Source organism: Carcharodon carcharias, chromosome 7 (genome assembly GCF_017639515.1).
Source record: "Carcharodon carcharias isolate sCarCar2 chromosome 7, sCarCar2.pri, whole genome shotgun sequence".
Lineage (NCBI taxonomy): Eukaryota > Metazoa > Chordata > Chondrichthyes > Lamniformes > Lamnidae > Carcharodon > Carcharodon carcharias.
The window spans coordinates 143,104,622-143,122,316 of record NC_054473.1 but is presented as its reverse complement, the minus strand read 5'-3'; the positions used below and the strand labels follow the sequence as shown (position 1 = coordinate 143,122,316).

The 17,695-nt window shown below is 43.6% G+C and overlaps 1 protein-coding gene across 6 annotated transcripts in view; it reads left to right on the top strand.

Moving 5' to 3' along the window:
* Nucleotides 1–17,695, top strand: part of adcy7 (adenylate cyclase 7) — a 195,777-nt gene that overhangs the window by 150,373 nt on the left and 27,709 nt on the right. For all 6 annotated transcript variants that reach the window (XM_041191171.1, XM_041191172.1, XM_041191173.1 and 3 more), the window contains 3 exons: nucleotides 4,843–5,034; nucleotides 5,140–5,183; nucleotides 10,000–10,080. In XM_041191171.1, coding sequence (XP_041047105.1) covers nucleotides 4,843–5,034; nucleotides 5,140–5,183; nucleotides 10,000–10,080 — 317 coding nt within the window. The remainder of the gene's footprint in view (nucleotides 1–4,842; nucleotides 5,035–5,139; nucleotides 5,184–9,999; nucleotides 10,081–17,695) is intronic.

The following is a 17,695-nucleotide window of genomic DNA, read 5'->3' as shown; positions in this document are numbered from 1 at the left end:
TTTCTACAGAACACCACAATGCTTTGATTAAACACTTCCTAAAATCTTATCCCGTATTCTCCTGCATAGCTTGTTTTAAGAGCTTAGTGTACTTTGGGTAAGTTGTAACATATATAAATTAGAAAGTACTTGTAGTAGGGTGGAATGAGGGCTGGTTGATGTAGATTAAACATTGGCCTTTCACCTCTGGGCCTTGAGTTCAAATCCCGCTTGAGCTGGTTAGTCTCACCTATCTGTTGGCCATAAGCGTCTTGTGTAAAGTGAATTTGAACAGTGCACATCTACTTTCTGATCCTAATTTGGCAATCGTGTTTTGAGGTGTCACAAAATGATAGCTAATATGAGGAATAGTGAAAAATGAAATGCCACAGTGATGAAATAAGGTGCTGCTTTTGTAAGCTTATGCTGAGGGATGCTATTTTACAATATAAAGGGAGCTTTAGTCTGCATCTCTCGATGCCAAATATGACCTGGGAGTGTCTGACAAGGAAAGTGTTCCACTCTGTAGCAGCAATATCAATTACCTCAGTAGGTCCAAAATACACAAAATCAATTTATTACAAGTATTTGTAGTACTAAAAATAGGAGCATGTATTGTGCCAGTACCATTGTGACTAGAACTTAATTTGTAGCTGGAGCCTATTCAAAACTAGGTCTATGTTTACAGTTGGTGAACAGCATTCAGTTGCAGTGTTGGTGGAAAGCGTACAGCAGATGGTGCAATCAATAAACAAAAAGACATTGCAATGGTGGCTAAACATTAACACTGGGGAAATAAAAGTCAATTATGGAAAAAAAGCAAATAGGAGTGGCTGAAACGAGTGCAGTAATTGATACTATGCTGATTTAAAATGTGAACTGATTTATAAATTTAGGCAGTGAAATTAATCACAATTGTAACTGTGGATTTAAAAGAGTAGTAACAGCAAAACAAACAGTTAAGGTTACATTTATATTGGAACTGTAGGGTGTTATGATGTGACAGATGATGTGTGCCAGGTGGATCAAATCTACGAGGGAAACTTGATTCTGCGTTCACAACTGTTTTGCAATTTGTATTTTATTTCGAGATGCGTGCCCTGAATTCAGAAGTAATAAGATTACCACGACTTCAGAGATTTTAGAAAATTAAATTCAACATTTATTAACAAAAGAAAAGATTTCAAGCACAGACATAGGCCTACAAATTACTACTATAATAACTGCTAAAACCCCTAATTAATCTGGCTCCCAGTTATACCTCTGTTAAGGCAACAGCAAAAACAAATAGATTAAACAGACCCAGGCAAAGCAACACAATACCCTGGACTGGAGAATTCAAAGTGAGTTTTCTCAGCTTCGGTTCCTGTAGACAGCACCTTGGTGCACAGAGGCTGGAGGCTTTTCACACTTGTTAGATCTTAGAATACCTTCTCCTCTTAAACATAGCCTCATCTCCCTTGTATATGTTTTTCCCATCTTAATGCAGAGTCCATTGTTCCAATATGTCTTTGGACCTTTACCTTTCTTATAACATAAATATTTTCAGTGTTCATATTACCAGTAGCCTTTGAGAAAAATAAACACTGTTTGGCTTAGCTTCTTCTGGCTAGGTGTAACATCCTACCATCTCTTTGCAATTCAAACTACCCTAATTTATCTAAAAATGCAAATTTTTCTCCACCTCACATTCTAAAACTTCAGCCATGTTTACATATTTAGCAATTCAAACCTAGCTTCTTATTGATGATTCAAAGCCTCCAGACCAGTTATCTCCAATTCAATTAAATCCCACACATACACATATACACAGATAAACTATCCAACCTCCACTATTAACCTATTAACTCCACTATTAAAAATAAATCACAATAATATTATGAGAATTATTATATTTTCATGATGTATCATTGCAGAGCAGTTTGAAAGAAACTCAAGTTTTAAACATGTGCTGGGGTTATGGGTTGTGGGGGGCATGGAGCATAGAAACATAGAAATGGTAAGGTGCAGAAAGAGGCCATTCGACCCATCATGTCTGCGCTGGCCTAAAAAGAGGGCTTCTCTTCCCATATGTTTTAACCACTGATAGTATTTTGAGTCTGTTTTCACTGTAGAAGACTTAGGCCTTTTTCGCTGTTTGGGCGCATGGGATTGGCGGGCCCGGGAGAGGAGGGGAAACACGCCCCGATCCACGGTTTCACACCGGCTGGCCAATTAACAGCCAGCCAGTGTGAGACGCATGCTGAGAAAGGCTCAGCACTGCCGATGGGGTGGGAAGAGGGTGGGCACCGACATCACCGCGGGTGCTGGTGGGCGCTTCCACTGAGCTCCCTGAAGGCAGACAGCTTCCTCAGGGAGCTGCAGACCTCCACAGAATAAACAAAACATCGAAAATGCTGCAAAGTATGTCCATGCAGCACAATCAAGCACCTGAAAGCATACCTCATAAAGGAAACAGTCCCCAGCTACCTCTTTTTATTTTCATCCTGGATCGAGGTTTGAGCAAAAATGTAAAGGCCGATCGGCCTGTCTGCCAACAGTAAAAGTGGGCAGGCCACGAAAAAATCACTTTCAATTGCCTCCTTATGGGTTCAATTGCCCGCTTAATTATTGGCAGGCGTGCTTCCGACTGTCGCGCGCGCCTGCCGAGTGAAATATCGCAAGAGTGCGCGACAAAGTTGGGACGCTTGCCCGATGTCATCTCACGCTATTTTGCGCTGGATGGGTTGGGCATGCGCCCACCTGCGGGACATAAAATTCTGGCCTTAGAAAACTTTATAAAGATACTGGAAAATTAAGAGGTGAATGGGAGGGAGGATCTTACAATAATCACCATCGCCAGGGAAAAGTTGCAGGGAAAACTATTAGGCCTAAAGGCTGACAAGTCCACAGGACCAGATGGCCTGCACCTTAGCACCTTTAAAAATAAAGTTAATATATAGGGACAAAAAAGTTAATATACAGGTACAGCAAGTGATTAGCGGAGGTGCAAATGGAATGTTGGCATTAATTGCAAGGGGAATGGAATATAAAAGTAGGGAAATTTTACTGCAGTTGTACAGGAGTTGGTGAAACCATATCTGGAATACCGTGTACAGTTTTGGTCTTATTATTTGAAAAGAGATATAGACCAGAATTTTCTCTTTGGCATGTGGGGGTGGGCCCCGCACATCGATGCGTAAAATGATGCGGTGATGTCGGACGAGTGTCCTGACGTCACCGTGATCCATCGTGATATTTCGGTGGGCGAGTGCACAATGATATTAGAGGCATTGGCTATCACATTCCAAAATTCCTTAGATTCTGTAAGAGCCCCAGCAGATTGCAAAAAAAAAAGTAGCTAATGTAATATCTTTATCCAAGGAAGGCGAAAGACAGATTTGCCTAACATCTATCATGGGGTAATTGCTAGAATCCGTCACTAAGGAATCAGTCACTGAGGATACTTAGAAAATCATAATGTGATCAGGCAGAGTCAACATAGCTTTGTGAAAGGGAAATTAGTTTAACTATTCTATTAGAGTTTTTTGAGGAAGTAATGAGCAAGGTGGATAAAGGGGAACCTGTGAATGTGCTGTACTTGAGTTTCCAAAAAGCATTTAAAAAGGTGCCACTCAAAAGTTACTACAGAAGTTAAGAGCACATTGTGCTGGGGGTAACATGTTGGTATGGTTAATAAATTAGCTATCAGGAAAGATAAATGGGTCTTTTTGGATTGGCAAGCTGAAAATAATAGAGTTCCACAGGGATTAGTGAGAGGGCTTTCAACCATTTGCAATCTATATCAATGACCTGGACGAAAGGACCAAATGTAAGTTGTCAAGAGGAGGTAAAGAGTCTGAAAAGGGATAGAGACAGGTTAAGTGAGTGAGAAAAGGTTTGACAAATGGTGTATAATGTGGGTAAATGTGAACTTGTCCACAATGGCAGGAAGAATAGAAAAACAGCATACTATTTAAATGGAGAGAGAATGCTGAACTTGGTGGTACTGAGGGAACTGGGTGTCCTGGTATATGAATCACAAAAAGTTAATATATAGGGACAAAAAAGTTAATATACAGGTACAGCAAGTGATTAGTGGAGGTGCAAATGGAATGTTGGCATTAATTGCAAGGGGAATATAAAAGTAGGGAAATTTTACTGCAGTTGTACAGGAGTTGGTGAAACCATATCTGGAATACTGTGTACAGTTTTGGTATTTGAAAAGAGATATAGACCAGAATTTTCTCTTTGGCATGTGGGGGTGGGCCCCGCACATCGATGCGTAAAATGATGCGGTGACGTCGGATGAGTGTCCTGACGTCACCGTGATCCATCGCGATATTTCGGTGGGCATTGTATTAGCAGGACAGAACTCGGCAAGGCAATTAAATGTGCTCTTGGTTCAACAGCATTTACACAGGTGTGAAACCTGATCCTTATGCATAGCACCATATGGAAAGCTATGTGGACGTAATGCTGGATGCTTTGCATCAGTTGGATGTAACTGGTGGGGGGAAGGGTTGGAGACAAAAATTAAGAACTGCTGAGGTTGATCCCAAAGCAAGTTTAGAAACTATGCACATATTGGTGAGGTTCCTAACCTGTGGATTCCTGATGAAAGCATGGAAGAGAGCAAAAGCAACACAAGGCTATGGAAGGTTTGATTACATCAAGGAACAGGTTGAAAATCAAGGTCTGTCAGGTGGTTGAATGAGAAAACAAACTGCTCATTGAAATGTTTTTACCACCCACCCCCTTCCCCCACCACCGCAGTATATTGCCATTGTAGCTGTTTTATTTGATAATTTTGAATTCTGTCATTATTTTTATGCCTTAATTATTACAGTTAAAAGTTCAATTGCAATGATTTATTGTTAACAGACAAAACAGCAAAGCCTGAAGACTCGGCACCTCCCAAAGCCAAGGCAAGGTAATGACGGGCTGAAAATGAGGGCATCTGTCCGTATGACACGATACTTGGAATCATGGGGTGCAGCAAAACCATTTGCCCATTTTCAGCAACGAGAAAGTGTTAGCAGTGAAATTGCAGCACCAAATGGGAAGATCAGGAAGGTAAGTGGCTGGAATATGCTGTTGATGGAAGCTACCTAAAAACGTTTTGCTTTGGAAATAGATTAATACATTTTCAGATGATTTTTTTTTCTCTTATCTGTCTAGGAAATTCCCATGCACTCCCTCCGACTTCATCGGACATTAGATAGGTGGGTTTTCATCAGCTGTAGAGCTGCAGCGTTCTGTGCAGGTTACGTGCTACCGGGTATCCTGTTGTCATTCGAAAACCCTTAGTCAAGATAACATTGCTTTGCTGTTCAGCAGAAATATTTTAAAAGTCCCCAATTTTGTGCCATCTTCAATTTTTCCTGCAGATGTTGACTCATGCTAGGGCCATCAGGGCTGTCTTTCCATACTTAAGCTGTGAGCTGAGACAGTGAGTTTTGGCTTTTTATTTAGCCATAAATTGCGCTAGAGCTAAGCCTGACCTGACATCACTGGAAGCAATCTCACGCTTGCACTTTCAGCAGATTCATTGAATAGTGAAAGTGGGAACAAGTACGTCATTTGCACTTCCAAATCCAGGACAGTGTGGCATCTTCCTGGTTTGTATTGCTTGGGACCACACCAAAATTTGCAGTTTCCCTCTTAATAATATGAATGTTAAGAATTCTGAAGACTCCCATAATGACTTGGTGTGGTGTGCTATTGTGTCGTATGCACCAAGGAAACTTCCATTCGACCTTGCTGTGTACTGGGCTACCTGATCTCAGTGTGCAATGATAGGGCGCTATGTTGTGCATCAGTATCTTTAGGACAGTCGAAGGGTGAAATTACCCCAAAATTCCCATTTCTCATTGCTCTCCAGTGGGCCCTAAAGCAAATGCTTCTGCACAGACATCAAGTCAGGACAGATTTGGCTTGACTGATATGCCTTGACTGTTACTATAGGCCTAGTTCTGACACCATTGGCGAACACACAGCACTTGCTGTTCATTAAACTTATCTCTGCAGACTTTCTATGGGCTTCTGTGCTCAACTTGCAGTGATTAGAAATCCAAAATATTGTGGTGCCCTCTACAGGGGATCAGGAACCTGTGAACAGAAAAAGCAACTGTGAATCTCCTTAATTGATCACATGAAAGAATCCTTATGGAGAGTCAGCAGGTTGCATTTTTCCTGCCCCGTGGAGGTGGGTTTGGAGGCAGGTCTGGGAGCAAAATGAGAAAATTGCAAATTGGTTCACCTCCCCAACACGTTCTCCCTCAAAGTGACCTTGCCAGAGGAGGGGTCAAAATGGCACCTTATCCATTTGGTAGTGATGGGTAGCCAATTAGGAAAATTGAGTGTCCAGTTGGGGGCCAATTGGTGATGCCTCTGGGTTCTTGCCATTATCAGATGGGCCCCCCACTGAGGCTGCAACCTGGCATGTGCCTGGAGGCAGTCTCCTGGCAGCAGGCCAGAGCCATTGAAGCTTCATATGATTTCCCCCATCGTGGAGCCAAAAGGATCAGAGGGCCACAAGCCATCCTGTGGAGAGGTTCCCTCTAATTTTGCTGCATTGTTTAGATGGTCCCTCTATCTTGAATGTGTGGCCTCCACCTGTTACCATTGACGCATTTCTGCATTACCCTCTACCCAGTAGTTAAATAGTTCAATAAAGTTTGTTCTCCCTTTTCTGCTCCCCAGCAAAAGAAGATAAGAGCATTTTATTATAAGTATTCTTCCTATTACACTGAAAGGATCTGTTAAAACTGAATTATTTACTACAGTCATTAGTGATTGATGTTTTTTCCTATTCCTGTGGGGTGGGCTGCAGTGGTTCAAGAAAGCAGCTCACCACCGCCTTCTCAAGGGAAAATATGGATGGGCAATAGATGTAGGCCTAGCCAGCGATACTCATTCCATGAATGAATAAAAAAAAGGTCAGTAACTTCGCTAAGGTTAGGCACATACATGAAGAATGAGGTTTTCGGTGGAATACCATTTAGCTGCCAATATCCGTAGAACTGTTCCCTGGCATGAGTCACTGCCTTCAGGACAATTGGAGGAGAGATGCCCTGGCTCCCCAAATGAAACCTATTGCTAATAGCATTCATTTCACCAGCATTGATATATTTTTAATTTGCATAAAAAGCTTTCTTTACTCCTCTCAGTTTTGTTGCTACTTCTTCATTTGCTTCTTACAGTCAAGCTAAAATAATCTGCTAGAGAACCTTATCTTTTCTAAAACGAATCATATTGCAGCATCAACATATCTAGTTGTGGCATCTTGAGTAACCGAGAAGGTTTGGAAAGAAATTGGCATTCACTTTCTGTTGTGGCATTTACAGATTACAGAATGCAGCAACAACTGTGTTGTATTCTGTCGATATAATTTCAATAATACAATAAAATCTAAGTTTCAGGTTGCCAAAATATGAACAGACGCAAACTTCTTCATAAGAGTTAATGCTTATTACCATACAATCTAGTGTGGATTATGTTATTATATACTCTTAAATTACGGGAGCAAAAGTTCATTTTAAATAGGGTCAAGAATGTAAACTATATTATTTGATTTCAGTAATTAAGATCAGGTTGAAGAACCTACCTTAAACAGCATTAACATGGAGATAAAAGGAAACCAAGATTTTTTGATGCAACTTAATTTTGCACACAAGAAATGTTTATCATAACACACCTCAGTAATCTCAGTCTTCAGAGTCAAACTGTTTTATGTTGCTTACTTACTGAAGCAATTAATCTTAATTTATTGGGTGATTTCAAACAATCTGTTGTGTTGCATTTAGTGAGCAAACTGCAAGTATTTAGTTAGGGATACTCCTCCCTCTATAGTCAAGATAATACAATGGTAGCAAAACATTCTTGTGGTGAACAATTACGTCTTAGCTGAGGTGTCTGGCTACCAGTCAGGCAACATCTGGTGAAAATAAGACAATTGAAGTTTCAGTTATAAAACCTTTGCTCAGAACTGAAAACATTACAAAAGAACTACATATAAGGAACAGAACAAGGGAAAAAGACATGCATACAACATTCATATATACAAACGCACACATGTTGATGCTCACACACACTGATGGATATCTAACCAGGCTTTAAGCTCTTTGAATATATAAATTAAGAGCCTATCCCGTTTTCAAAATTAATCAACAGTGAGGAGAGGAAACACTTGTCTTCTCTTGCTCATAATTCCTTAGCAACCCCTGTGACCATCAACAAAAGGTAAGTTCGAAATGTTTTTTTTTTAAAAGAAGATTACCTTACCATGGAGCCAAGAGGAGCAGCAGTGCTCCATGACACCACAGCACTGTACTTGACTCTCTTCAATAACTTGCTCTAACTGTACAGCAGGCTGGCACTAGACAGGTTCTACATCTTAGTCGTTTCCTCTTTGTTCGTTTCCCCCTTTTATATCTTGTTTCTACAAACACAGTTCATCTATGTTTCAGTTCTAAGGAAAGGCTTTATATTTGACATGTCAACTACTTGTGTTTTCTTGACAAGTGCTGCCTGGCCTGCTGAGTACCTGCAGCCTTTTTCTGTTTTTGATGAGCTTGAGTTCAAAGGCTATTGGGGCTTTGGTCCAGCCTATTTGTGCTTCTCTTGTTAAAACATATAGTGAGCTTCCTTAATGCTGCTTTAGAAACTTTAGTGCTATGCTCATGCCACCAACTCTTGACATCTTGGTCTTGTACAACCAGCAGCATCACCAAAGTAGCTATCTAGATTCATGAAGACCACCAGCTGAGGACACCTGTTTTACTGGGTCTGTGCAATAATCAGTTTTATTGAATATATTTGATTTACTTTGGTGTTGCTGCTGATTGCTGGGAGCATTCATTAAAGCATTCATTAACAGCAACTTCTAAAATATGTTTGCCCTGTCTACTTGAAGTCATATAAGAATATGATACTGAAATCTACTGGCTCATTATAATGCAATATTTTCATTTAGTTGATCAATTTAGAAAATTTTGCTTTCTGCACAAACTGTATCTAAGTCTTGCATCTCAATCACTTGTTTTGGAAAAATGTTCATTTTAAAACGTCCGATTGCATCTTCATTTTACCTGTCATAACTTGTAAGTATAAAATCTGGTCTATTTTTAGGAATGTTGCTGTATTTTTTTAAACGAATGAGTAACCTATACAAAAGTGATACAAGTCATAATTTGCTACACTTGGCTCAGTCAATAGTATTCTTCCCCTCTGTGTCACAAGGTTCTAGGCTCAAGTCCCACTCGAGTGCTTGAACACAAAAATCAAGGCTAACACTCCAGTGCAGTATCCAGGAAGAGCTGCACTGTTGGAGATGCTTGAGGTGTTAAACTGAAGCCTCATTTGCTTGCTTGGGTGGATGTAAATGATCCCATGGCACTATTTAGAAGAGTAACAGGGAAGTTATCCCCTGTGCCCTGGCCAATATTTGTCCCTCAATCAACATCACAAAAGAACAGATTACCTGTTCATTATCACATTGCTGTTTGTGTGAATTTGCTTTGTGCGTAATTGGCTGCTGCATTTCCTTCATTACAACAGTAATTACAGCCCAAAAGTACTTCATGAGCTGTAAGTGCTTTTGTGATGTCCTGTGTCGTCAAAAGCACTATATAAATGCAAGTCTTTCTTTCATTCTTGCAACTCTTGAGATTTTGTTATGAGAGTAACATTTTTCTGAAGTGCCCTAATTTTTACGGCAGTAAAGGTTTATACTCGCTCATTTTATCTTGCAATACTAATTTTGAGAATATTTGTGATTTTCATCACTGACCTGTGTGTGTTATCTAACCCTAAATCAGTTCCCTTAATGCATTTTTTAGTTTGAATTTATTTAATTTTTTGATTCTTTAGTCATAACAAGTGGGCTGCACGATGGTGTCTGAAAGAACTTTACACAGCAACTCTCCTGTAATACATAAAGCTCAGTAACTATAGGCCTTACATACATGATGTATGAGGTTGCAAATTTTTCAGAAATACTGTGTATTGTATCTAGTAATTACAATGTTAACTCTCCAGAAACAAATCCCAAAAAAGAAGATTTGAAGAGGAACTGCATGAGAAAATGATAACAACAATTGATGGGATAACTTCTTACAAGTATGTAACATTTCCATTTTCCTTTTCCTTTAACAATGCATTTCAGCAACATTTTGGATATTGAAAACTTTGTGAGTAGCTACTCGAATATAAAGGGTATTTGAGAAGTAAACAAATATCCTTGTTTTTTTGAAAGCTTAGCAATAAAATCCTCTTTCATGTATTTTTGTTTCAGAGTCTAAGTAAAATAATTTTAAAATTTAATGCATGGTGCAGTACAAACACCGGGGAGGGCCCAGGTTTAATTCTAGGTAGATACTGAGTTGAGTTGGGACATTAGTTATCGTTCAAGGTCTGGGATTGAAAAACAGAGAGATAAATATTGTAAACCCTTCTGGAAAATATGTGTAATTGAGGACTTTTTGCTGAACATACTATCAAACTTAGTTGCAATGCCACCCGTGGTAATAATCCCATTACTATTATTAATTTTGTTAATTTATTTATTTCTTCTGACTTAATGTCAGAAAAATGAACCAAAGAGAGGTAGTGAAAACTCAGCAGGCTTCATTTTTAGTTTTTTAAAAATCACTAGTTCTCCACTGAGGTTTTATGCAACTAAATACACTGACACCACTGCAGGGTAATGGATATACTGGATGTGGTTGATGTCTTCTTTTGACAATGTATTGTTTCAGAATTATCCAGAGGAAAACAAATCAGGTATAATCCAATAACAAAGTACATTATCATCAAGTGTATTGCACAACAGTTATCAGGGATGTACTTTTTAAGAACATTAACAGGAATGTACTTTTGCATATTTTACCAAAATACTTAATCATTTTAAATCTGGTTAGCTTGGATTGCAGGTCTTTATGCAATTAAGTAAACCTCCTCATATTCATACTTGATACAATGCAATGAAGCAAAAAAAAAATGAATACTTGATCTAGCTATCAAGAGAAGATAAACACATCTGTTGTTGTTGGCATCCTTCCATCAAGAAGAGATGATTGACGCGTAGCAAGCAGTACATTTAGATGGGGTGCCTTTATTTGGTGCATCTTTGCTGATGGCTGTGAAGGCCAGTTGAGCGGCAGGTTCTGTCACAAGTGCCATACCCAAAGCTGCCAACTGGTGTTGTGAGTTGTTGTTTTAGTCACTGGTTATTGTGGCAGTGCACACCAGCCCTCAGGAGGTATCGCCATTTCCCTCTTTTGCCAGCTGGTGACTCCCAGGTGCGATAGTTGATCTTCAGGATCTTCATGTTGTGCTTGCAAACATCCTTGACGCGGAGCCTTGGGCACCTCACCGATCATCTCGCTCTGGCTACCTCACTGTACAGAAGGTCCTTGGGTATTCGTCCATCCTGCAGGTGTGGCCGATCCACTGATGCCACCTCTGTTTGATTAATGCCAACCATTATTGGGAGCTCTGCCTCTGAGAGGACTGTTGCATTTGTGATTTTGTCCTGCTAGGATATACCATAATGCACTGCAGATGGAAATGATTGAGCTTCTTTCCCTGGTAGCTGTAAGTCACCCATGTTTTCCAGCCTTACAGCAGGGTGCTGTATTGGTATTCATATTCATATCACAACAGCTCAAAAATTAGCTTGTATCCTTAGAACAACAAGAAGAATCCACTTTCCTTTGATCTTTTTACAGATGTATAATTTGTGAGAGTGGGATTAGGTGTGATAGAGGAATCTGTTGTAAGTGGACATAATAGAGGATCTTTATCCTCCATCTGTCACCTTGATGAAGACAAAATTTCATCATCCCCAGCAAACATCTGCAGTCTGTGCTACTTTATATGTGCTAAATAATATTTTTGCATAGATTCATTGTGTACTTCATGGGCAGGATCTTTAGGTCAGCGAGCGTGGGGTGGGGCCCGCTCACCGACACGTAAAATGATGCGGGATTATGTCTGGCGGAACTCCCGACATCACCCCATTTCCATTTTCAGGTTGGCGAGGGCGCAGCCGAATCAGCTGTGTACCCCCCGAACTGTCAACAGCCTATTGGGACCATTTAAAAAGTACTTAAAATAACTAATGGACCTGCCCGTCTAACCTTAAGGTTGGTGGGCAGGCCGGGAGCCCTGGCGGGCTTCGGAAAAAAGTATGAAACCTCATCCATGAGCGGGATGATGTTTCATGAGTGTTTTTAAATATTTAATAAAGGTTTCACTAAAAGTGATGGACATGTCCTAACTCATGTGACAATGTCACATGAGGGGACATGTCAGGGAAATTTTGTTTTTGTTTCGTTAACATTTTTAAATTTGGAGCTGATCTCCCTGAGGCAGCACTTAGCCTCAGGGAGATCAGTGCGGTCTTTCGTGTGCATGCGTGAAAGAGTGCACTCTCGGCTGAGGTACTCCTCCCCACCCGCATAGGGAGAGCATAGCGCTTCCTGGCGGCCGTCACGCTGGACGGGCCTTAATTGGCCCACAGTGGGGGGAAAATTCTTCCTCATGTTACATGAATTTATAGCACAGAAACAAGCCATTTGGCCCAACTGTTCTATGGCAGTGGTTATGCTCCATATAAGCTCCTCCCACCCCTCTTTATCTAACCTTATCAGTATTTTCTTTTATTCTTTTTTCCCCTCATGCTTATCTAGCTTCTCCTTAAATGCATCAATAAATTGTCTCAAAAGCTCCTTGAAGTAGCACACTCCATTCTTGCCACACTTTGGGTAAAGAGGTTCCTCCTGAACTTCCTATTGGATTTATCAGTAACTATCTTATATTTCAGTCTTCTAGTTTTGGTCTTTCGGAAATACTGGGCTGGATTTTATGCTTCCCCACTGGCTGGTTTGAAGGCGAGCGTGTAGCTTGCCGGGGTTTAATCACTGGCGGGAAACGTACACGCCGCGCAGCCGGGTGGTCCCGTTTTCCTGCGCGGGGTGGTGATGGACGGGAATGCCCCAACTTAACAGACACCCTGGGCCCATTGGAGGGCTCCACAAGGTGCTACACCTCAAGGTTCACCATCTCCCGTGGCTGCTCCCACTCCCATCTCCAGGGCCTGGTGAGGCCACCAAACACAAGGGCAGAGTCGTCCCTGCCCATTGGTGTTGGGTGTGTTTGGTGGCATGAGCCAACAATACGTGAGAAGGCCAAATGTCGGTTTCATGATGTTGTGATCAGTTTGTAATCATCCACTATGCCCGCCGATGGTGGGCCGTGTTTCCTGTCGTCGGATGTCGGGAACCTCATTGTAACACATCAGCATGCCATTATAAGCCCAGTGTGTCAGAATCATCTCCCCGTCACTGGATCCTCCACCTATGTCAGTGTGCAATCATGCTGACATGTTTCATAAAAGCGTATAAAAGGCATGCACTTGGTGGGCTGCACTTTGAGAGGAATTCGGAGGTGAGTACACAGTAATGTTGTGGAGCGCTAGCCCAAGTTGTCTGTTGGACTTCAAGGTTGAGGCGCGTTGCGGGGGGGGGCACAAAGGCTGGCCATAGTGCAGTCACTGGTGGAGGCGCTCACAGCCCCTTGCAATGTCATCATCCCGGTTTGGACCAGTCTTCCTCATGGTTCAAGCTAACAGGGCAACCTTGCAGTGTGAGTTAGGAAAATGCCTGCGCCTGAACTGAGAGCACAGGATGCAGTCCAATGGGCGAAGCTGCCACCAACCGGTCGGGTGGAGTGGGGTGGAGGAAAGTGGGGTTTCGGGCAGTCATTCAACACACTAAACTCTAACCATCCAAGTGGAGGCGCTTTCAGACTTAACCAAGAGAGGTTCTTAGTACATTCATCCTAATTCATGCGTGTCTCTCTGGTCCTGCAGGAGGAGTACATTAGGATCATGGAGCTGTAAACCTCATGCCTTACAGAGAGTGAAGACGACTGAGAAGAGAGTGACTGAGACATGTGACTGTGCAGAGGAAGGAACAACACCCTCTGGAATGAGAAGCGCCTGGGGCTCCCGCACAAGCTGCCGAAGGGCCACAGCGAGGCATCTATTGGTGCTGCCTTTCATTCCTGCAGATGACCGAGAACCAGTGTCGCCAAAAACTGAACGTCATGGGAACTGGTCAGTCACATCTGACAGCTACTGCAGGATTTAGCACCACAGGGACACTCACTGCCAGTGGCCATGTAAATGACCATGGTGCTCAATTTCTATGCAGTGGCTCCTTTTAGGGCACCACAGGTGACCCCTGGGATATCACAAGCCTCCACCCACAAATGCATCCATGAGGTCACAGATGCCAGTCTTCGTGAGGGCACACAACTTTGTGCATTTCGCCTGGGACCAGGACAGACAGGATGCAAGAGCGATTGTATTTGCCCAGATCTTGGGTTTCCCACAGGTGCAGGGTGCCAGCGACTGCACACAGAGAGAATGACGAAAATCTGTGATGCTTGCCCGCAACATTCTGGCAGCAACGACAAGCACCATCAAGGTGCAAGCATTAGTAATGTGTCCAGTGAGAGAGAGGTCAGATCATCGCTTTGGTCTGAAGGCTGCACAAAGCACAGGGAAGAGGCCCTGGACTGAGACATCTGTCTTTATCTCATTTCACATCTGAGTGACACAAACACTGCTCATCAGAACAATCAGCCATAGGCAGGGAGACATTCTAGAGAGTTTATTTACAATAGTCAACAATGTGTACAAGTGATTAACCCCCGTGCCCAGGCTGTGCAACTACGATCTTCTTAACTTTGCTAATCCTGTCGCTACGTCTTGGTGCTCCCTGGATATCCACAGCGAAGGCGGAGGCAGCCTGCTGACTGCGATACCCTATCTATCACAGATGGATGTCCTCTGGAGGGCCCTGGGCTGCTTTCAGGAACCTGCTCTGTGGCAGTGGCATCCTCCCCGGCCTTGGAGCTGGAGCTGCTGAGTTCACAGGAAGATGGGATTCGGATGGGCCAGACATACCCGGAGTCATCTGGATGGATGGCCCCGGGGTGTGCGCCTGCTTATCCTCCTCCCTATGGGTGCCCAAGGACCCTGGCTGACTCCTTGAGGGGAAGGGGTAGCTGGAGTGAGATTGAGCTGCCCTGCACTCCTCTTGTGTACACACTGTTGCAGGCCAACTGTTGTCAGCGATGGAGCTGAGCCCACGCAACAGTGCAGGACTATGTCCTGGACCAATGTCTCCACGGAGGCCACCATCCTACCAGTGTTGACCTCAGTGCGTTAGCATGCCGGCAGTATCACCTCAGCCTGAAGGTGGACACACTCTTCCATCATGCCTTGCAATCTGAGGAGTGCAGTGGACATCCCTTCCTGATGTTCCCAAGCTTGCCTTTGCAGCTCCAGCAACTGTGACATGACCAAGTCCAGAGGCTCATCATCTGACTCGGACTCAGCACATTTCTGGCCTCCAGCAGTCCTCCGAATGCCGGATACCTGGGAAGTCTCTGCCGCTGCCTGCTGTGGATCAGACAGTGCGATGTGCTCACCAAATTGTGATCCTGAGGCTACTGTAAAGCTAGGTCCCACCAAGGTGTGTGTCTCTGCACTGGTGGAGAGTGTGGGCAAACGCTGTGATGGGACTTCAAGGAGGGTGCCTCCAGATTTCTCTTCAGTGGATTCTTTGGGGCTTGATTGGAGGCTCTGGGTTGTGTACTCCGTCGGCTGTTTGGCAGATATGCCTGCAGAAGCAAGCAGAGATAATTAGTGCATGGCAGTGGCCTGTGAAAGATATGGCTGTCTGATGGATGTTGCACTGCTGGATCCTCATTTGGCAAATCAGCGCCGACCTCACTGTCAGCACAGGAACAATCCAAATCCTTGCTGGCTGTTTTCAAAGTCCATGAGGACCTCAATTTCAGGTGTTCCTCCACTGGTCCGTGACCTCTCCCTGTTGATATGTGCCAGCTTGTCCTGTATGACTAGAGATGGATAAAGTGTAAGCAGGATGCCTGCCAGGCCAGATGATCATGTCTGGCATGCATTGGTGGTGAGTGGTCCCATGGACGGGATGAGGACAATGAATGTGTGTGTGAGACAGTGAATGGTGATGTCCCTTGAACTGGTAGTGAGTGAGATCTCTGTGGATGTGTTATGGGTTTGTGAGTGTGAGAGTTGAGAGTGATGAGAAGAGTGACTTACCCTGGCAGAATGGAGGAGATCATTCATCCTCTCTGGGCACTGGGTGGCTGTCCTCTTTTGAAGGGCGTTGGCGCTGACCACCACTGCCACCACATCCCAAGCTGGATTTGTGAGGTTGCTGCCCATCCTGCGGCCAGAGCTGGGGTAGAGGACATCACGGCGGGCCTCCACTGCATCCAAAAGGCACTTGAGGGACACTCGTTGAACCAGGGGGCTGCAGTCTTCTTGCTTTTTGGGGCCATGTCTTCTTTGCAGCAGTTGAGGGCTGGAAGCACTGAGAGATGTGTGTGTGCCTGAAATTTAAATATGGCGCCCAGAGTAATGAAGTGACAAGGTGGCAGGCGAATGAGCACCCGCCAACCATGGAACGGTGTGAAAAGCCACCATTGCAGCTGGCAGGTAAATCATTTTACCTGCCCGCTTCCTCACTTAGTGCAAATCTGGGATGATTCTGCCCGAGGTCACGATTCAGCACAGCTGTTTTCCTCAAGCCTTCTTGGGGGAGGCAGTGGCGTAATGATAATGTCACTGGACCAATAATCCAGAGCCCCTGGACTGATCGGGTGTGAATTTGCGCGAGATGACATCGGGTGAGCGTCCTAACATCATTGTGCACTCGTGCGATATTTCACTCGGCAGATGTGCACCCGCCGACAATTAAGAGGGCAATTAAGCCCATTAACTGCGCAATTTTCTGCGATTTTTTTTTTTTCTGTCACCGTTCTAACCTTTCAGTTGGAGGACGGGCGAATCGGTCAGGCAGTCTTTACATCCTTCATGAAACTTCACCCAAGGACAGGATGAGGTTTCCGTTATGAAATAACGTCAAAATCTGTGGGCAGCATTTTTATCATCTGTTTTCAGATGCCTGATTGTGATGCTCGGACACATACTGTGGCTACAAGAGCAGGTCAGAGGTGGGAATTCTGTGGCAAGTAACTTACCTCCAGATTTCCCAAAGCCTGTCTGCCATCTACAAGGCACAAATCAGGAATGTGATGGAATACTCCTCACTTGCCTGATGAGTGCAGCTCCCACAACACTCAAGAAGCTTGACACCATCCAGGGCAAAGCAGCCCACATGATTGGCACCTCATCCACCATGCACCCCATCCACCACCTTAAAAATTGACTCAATCCACCACTGATGAACATTGGCAGCAGGGTATTGCATCTACAAGATGTCCAACCTCACCGAGGCTCCTTTGACAGTACATTCCTTACTCACATCCTCTATCACCTAGAAGGACAAGCAGCAGATGCATGGGAACACCATCACTTAACTTGGAAGTATACAGCCATTCCTTCACTGTCACTGGGTCAAAATTTTGGAACTCCCTAACCGCACTGTGAGTGTACCTACACCAAGCTGGACTCCAGCAGTTGAAGGCGGCAGCTCACCTCCACCTTCTCAAGGGCAATTAGGAATGGCCCACCCAGCAATGCCCACATCCCGTAAATGAATTTTAAAAAAGGACCAGCAGTGTACACCGCTCCCGGTGGCGCTGCAGTACGCAAGAGCTGGTGGTCTCTGATTGGCCGGTGACTCTCTAAGGCAGGACTCCTTGTTCCTGAGGGGTA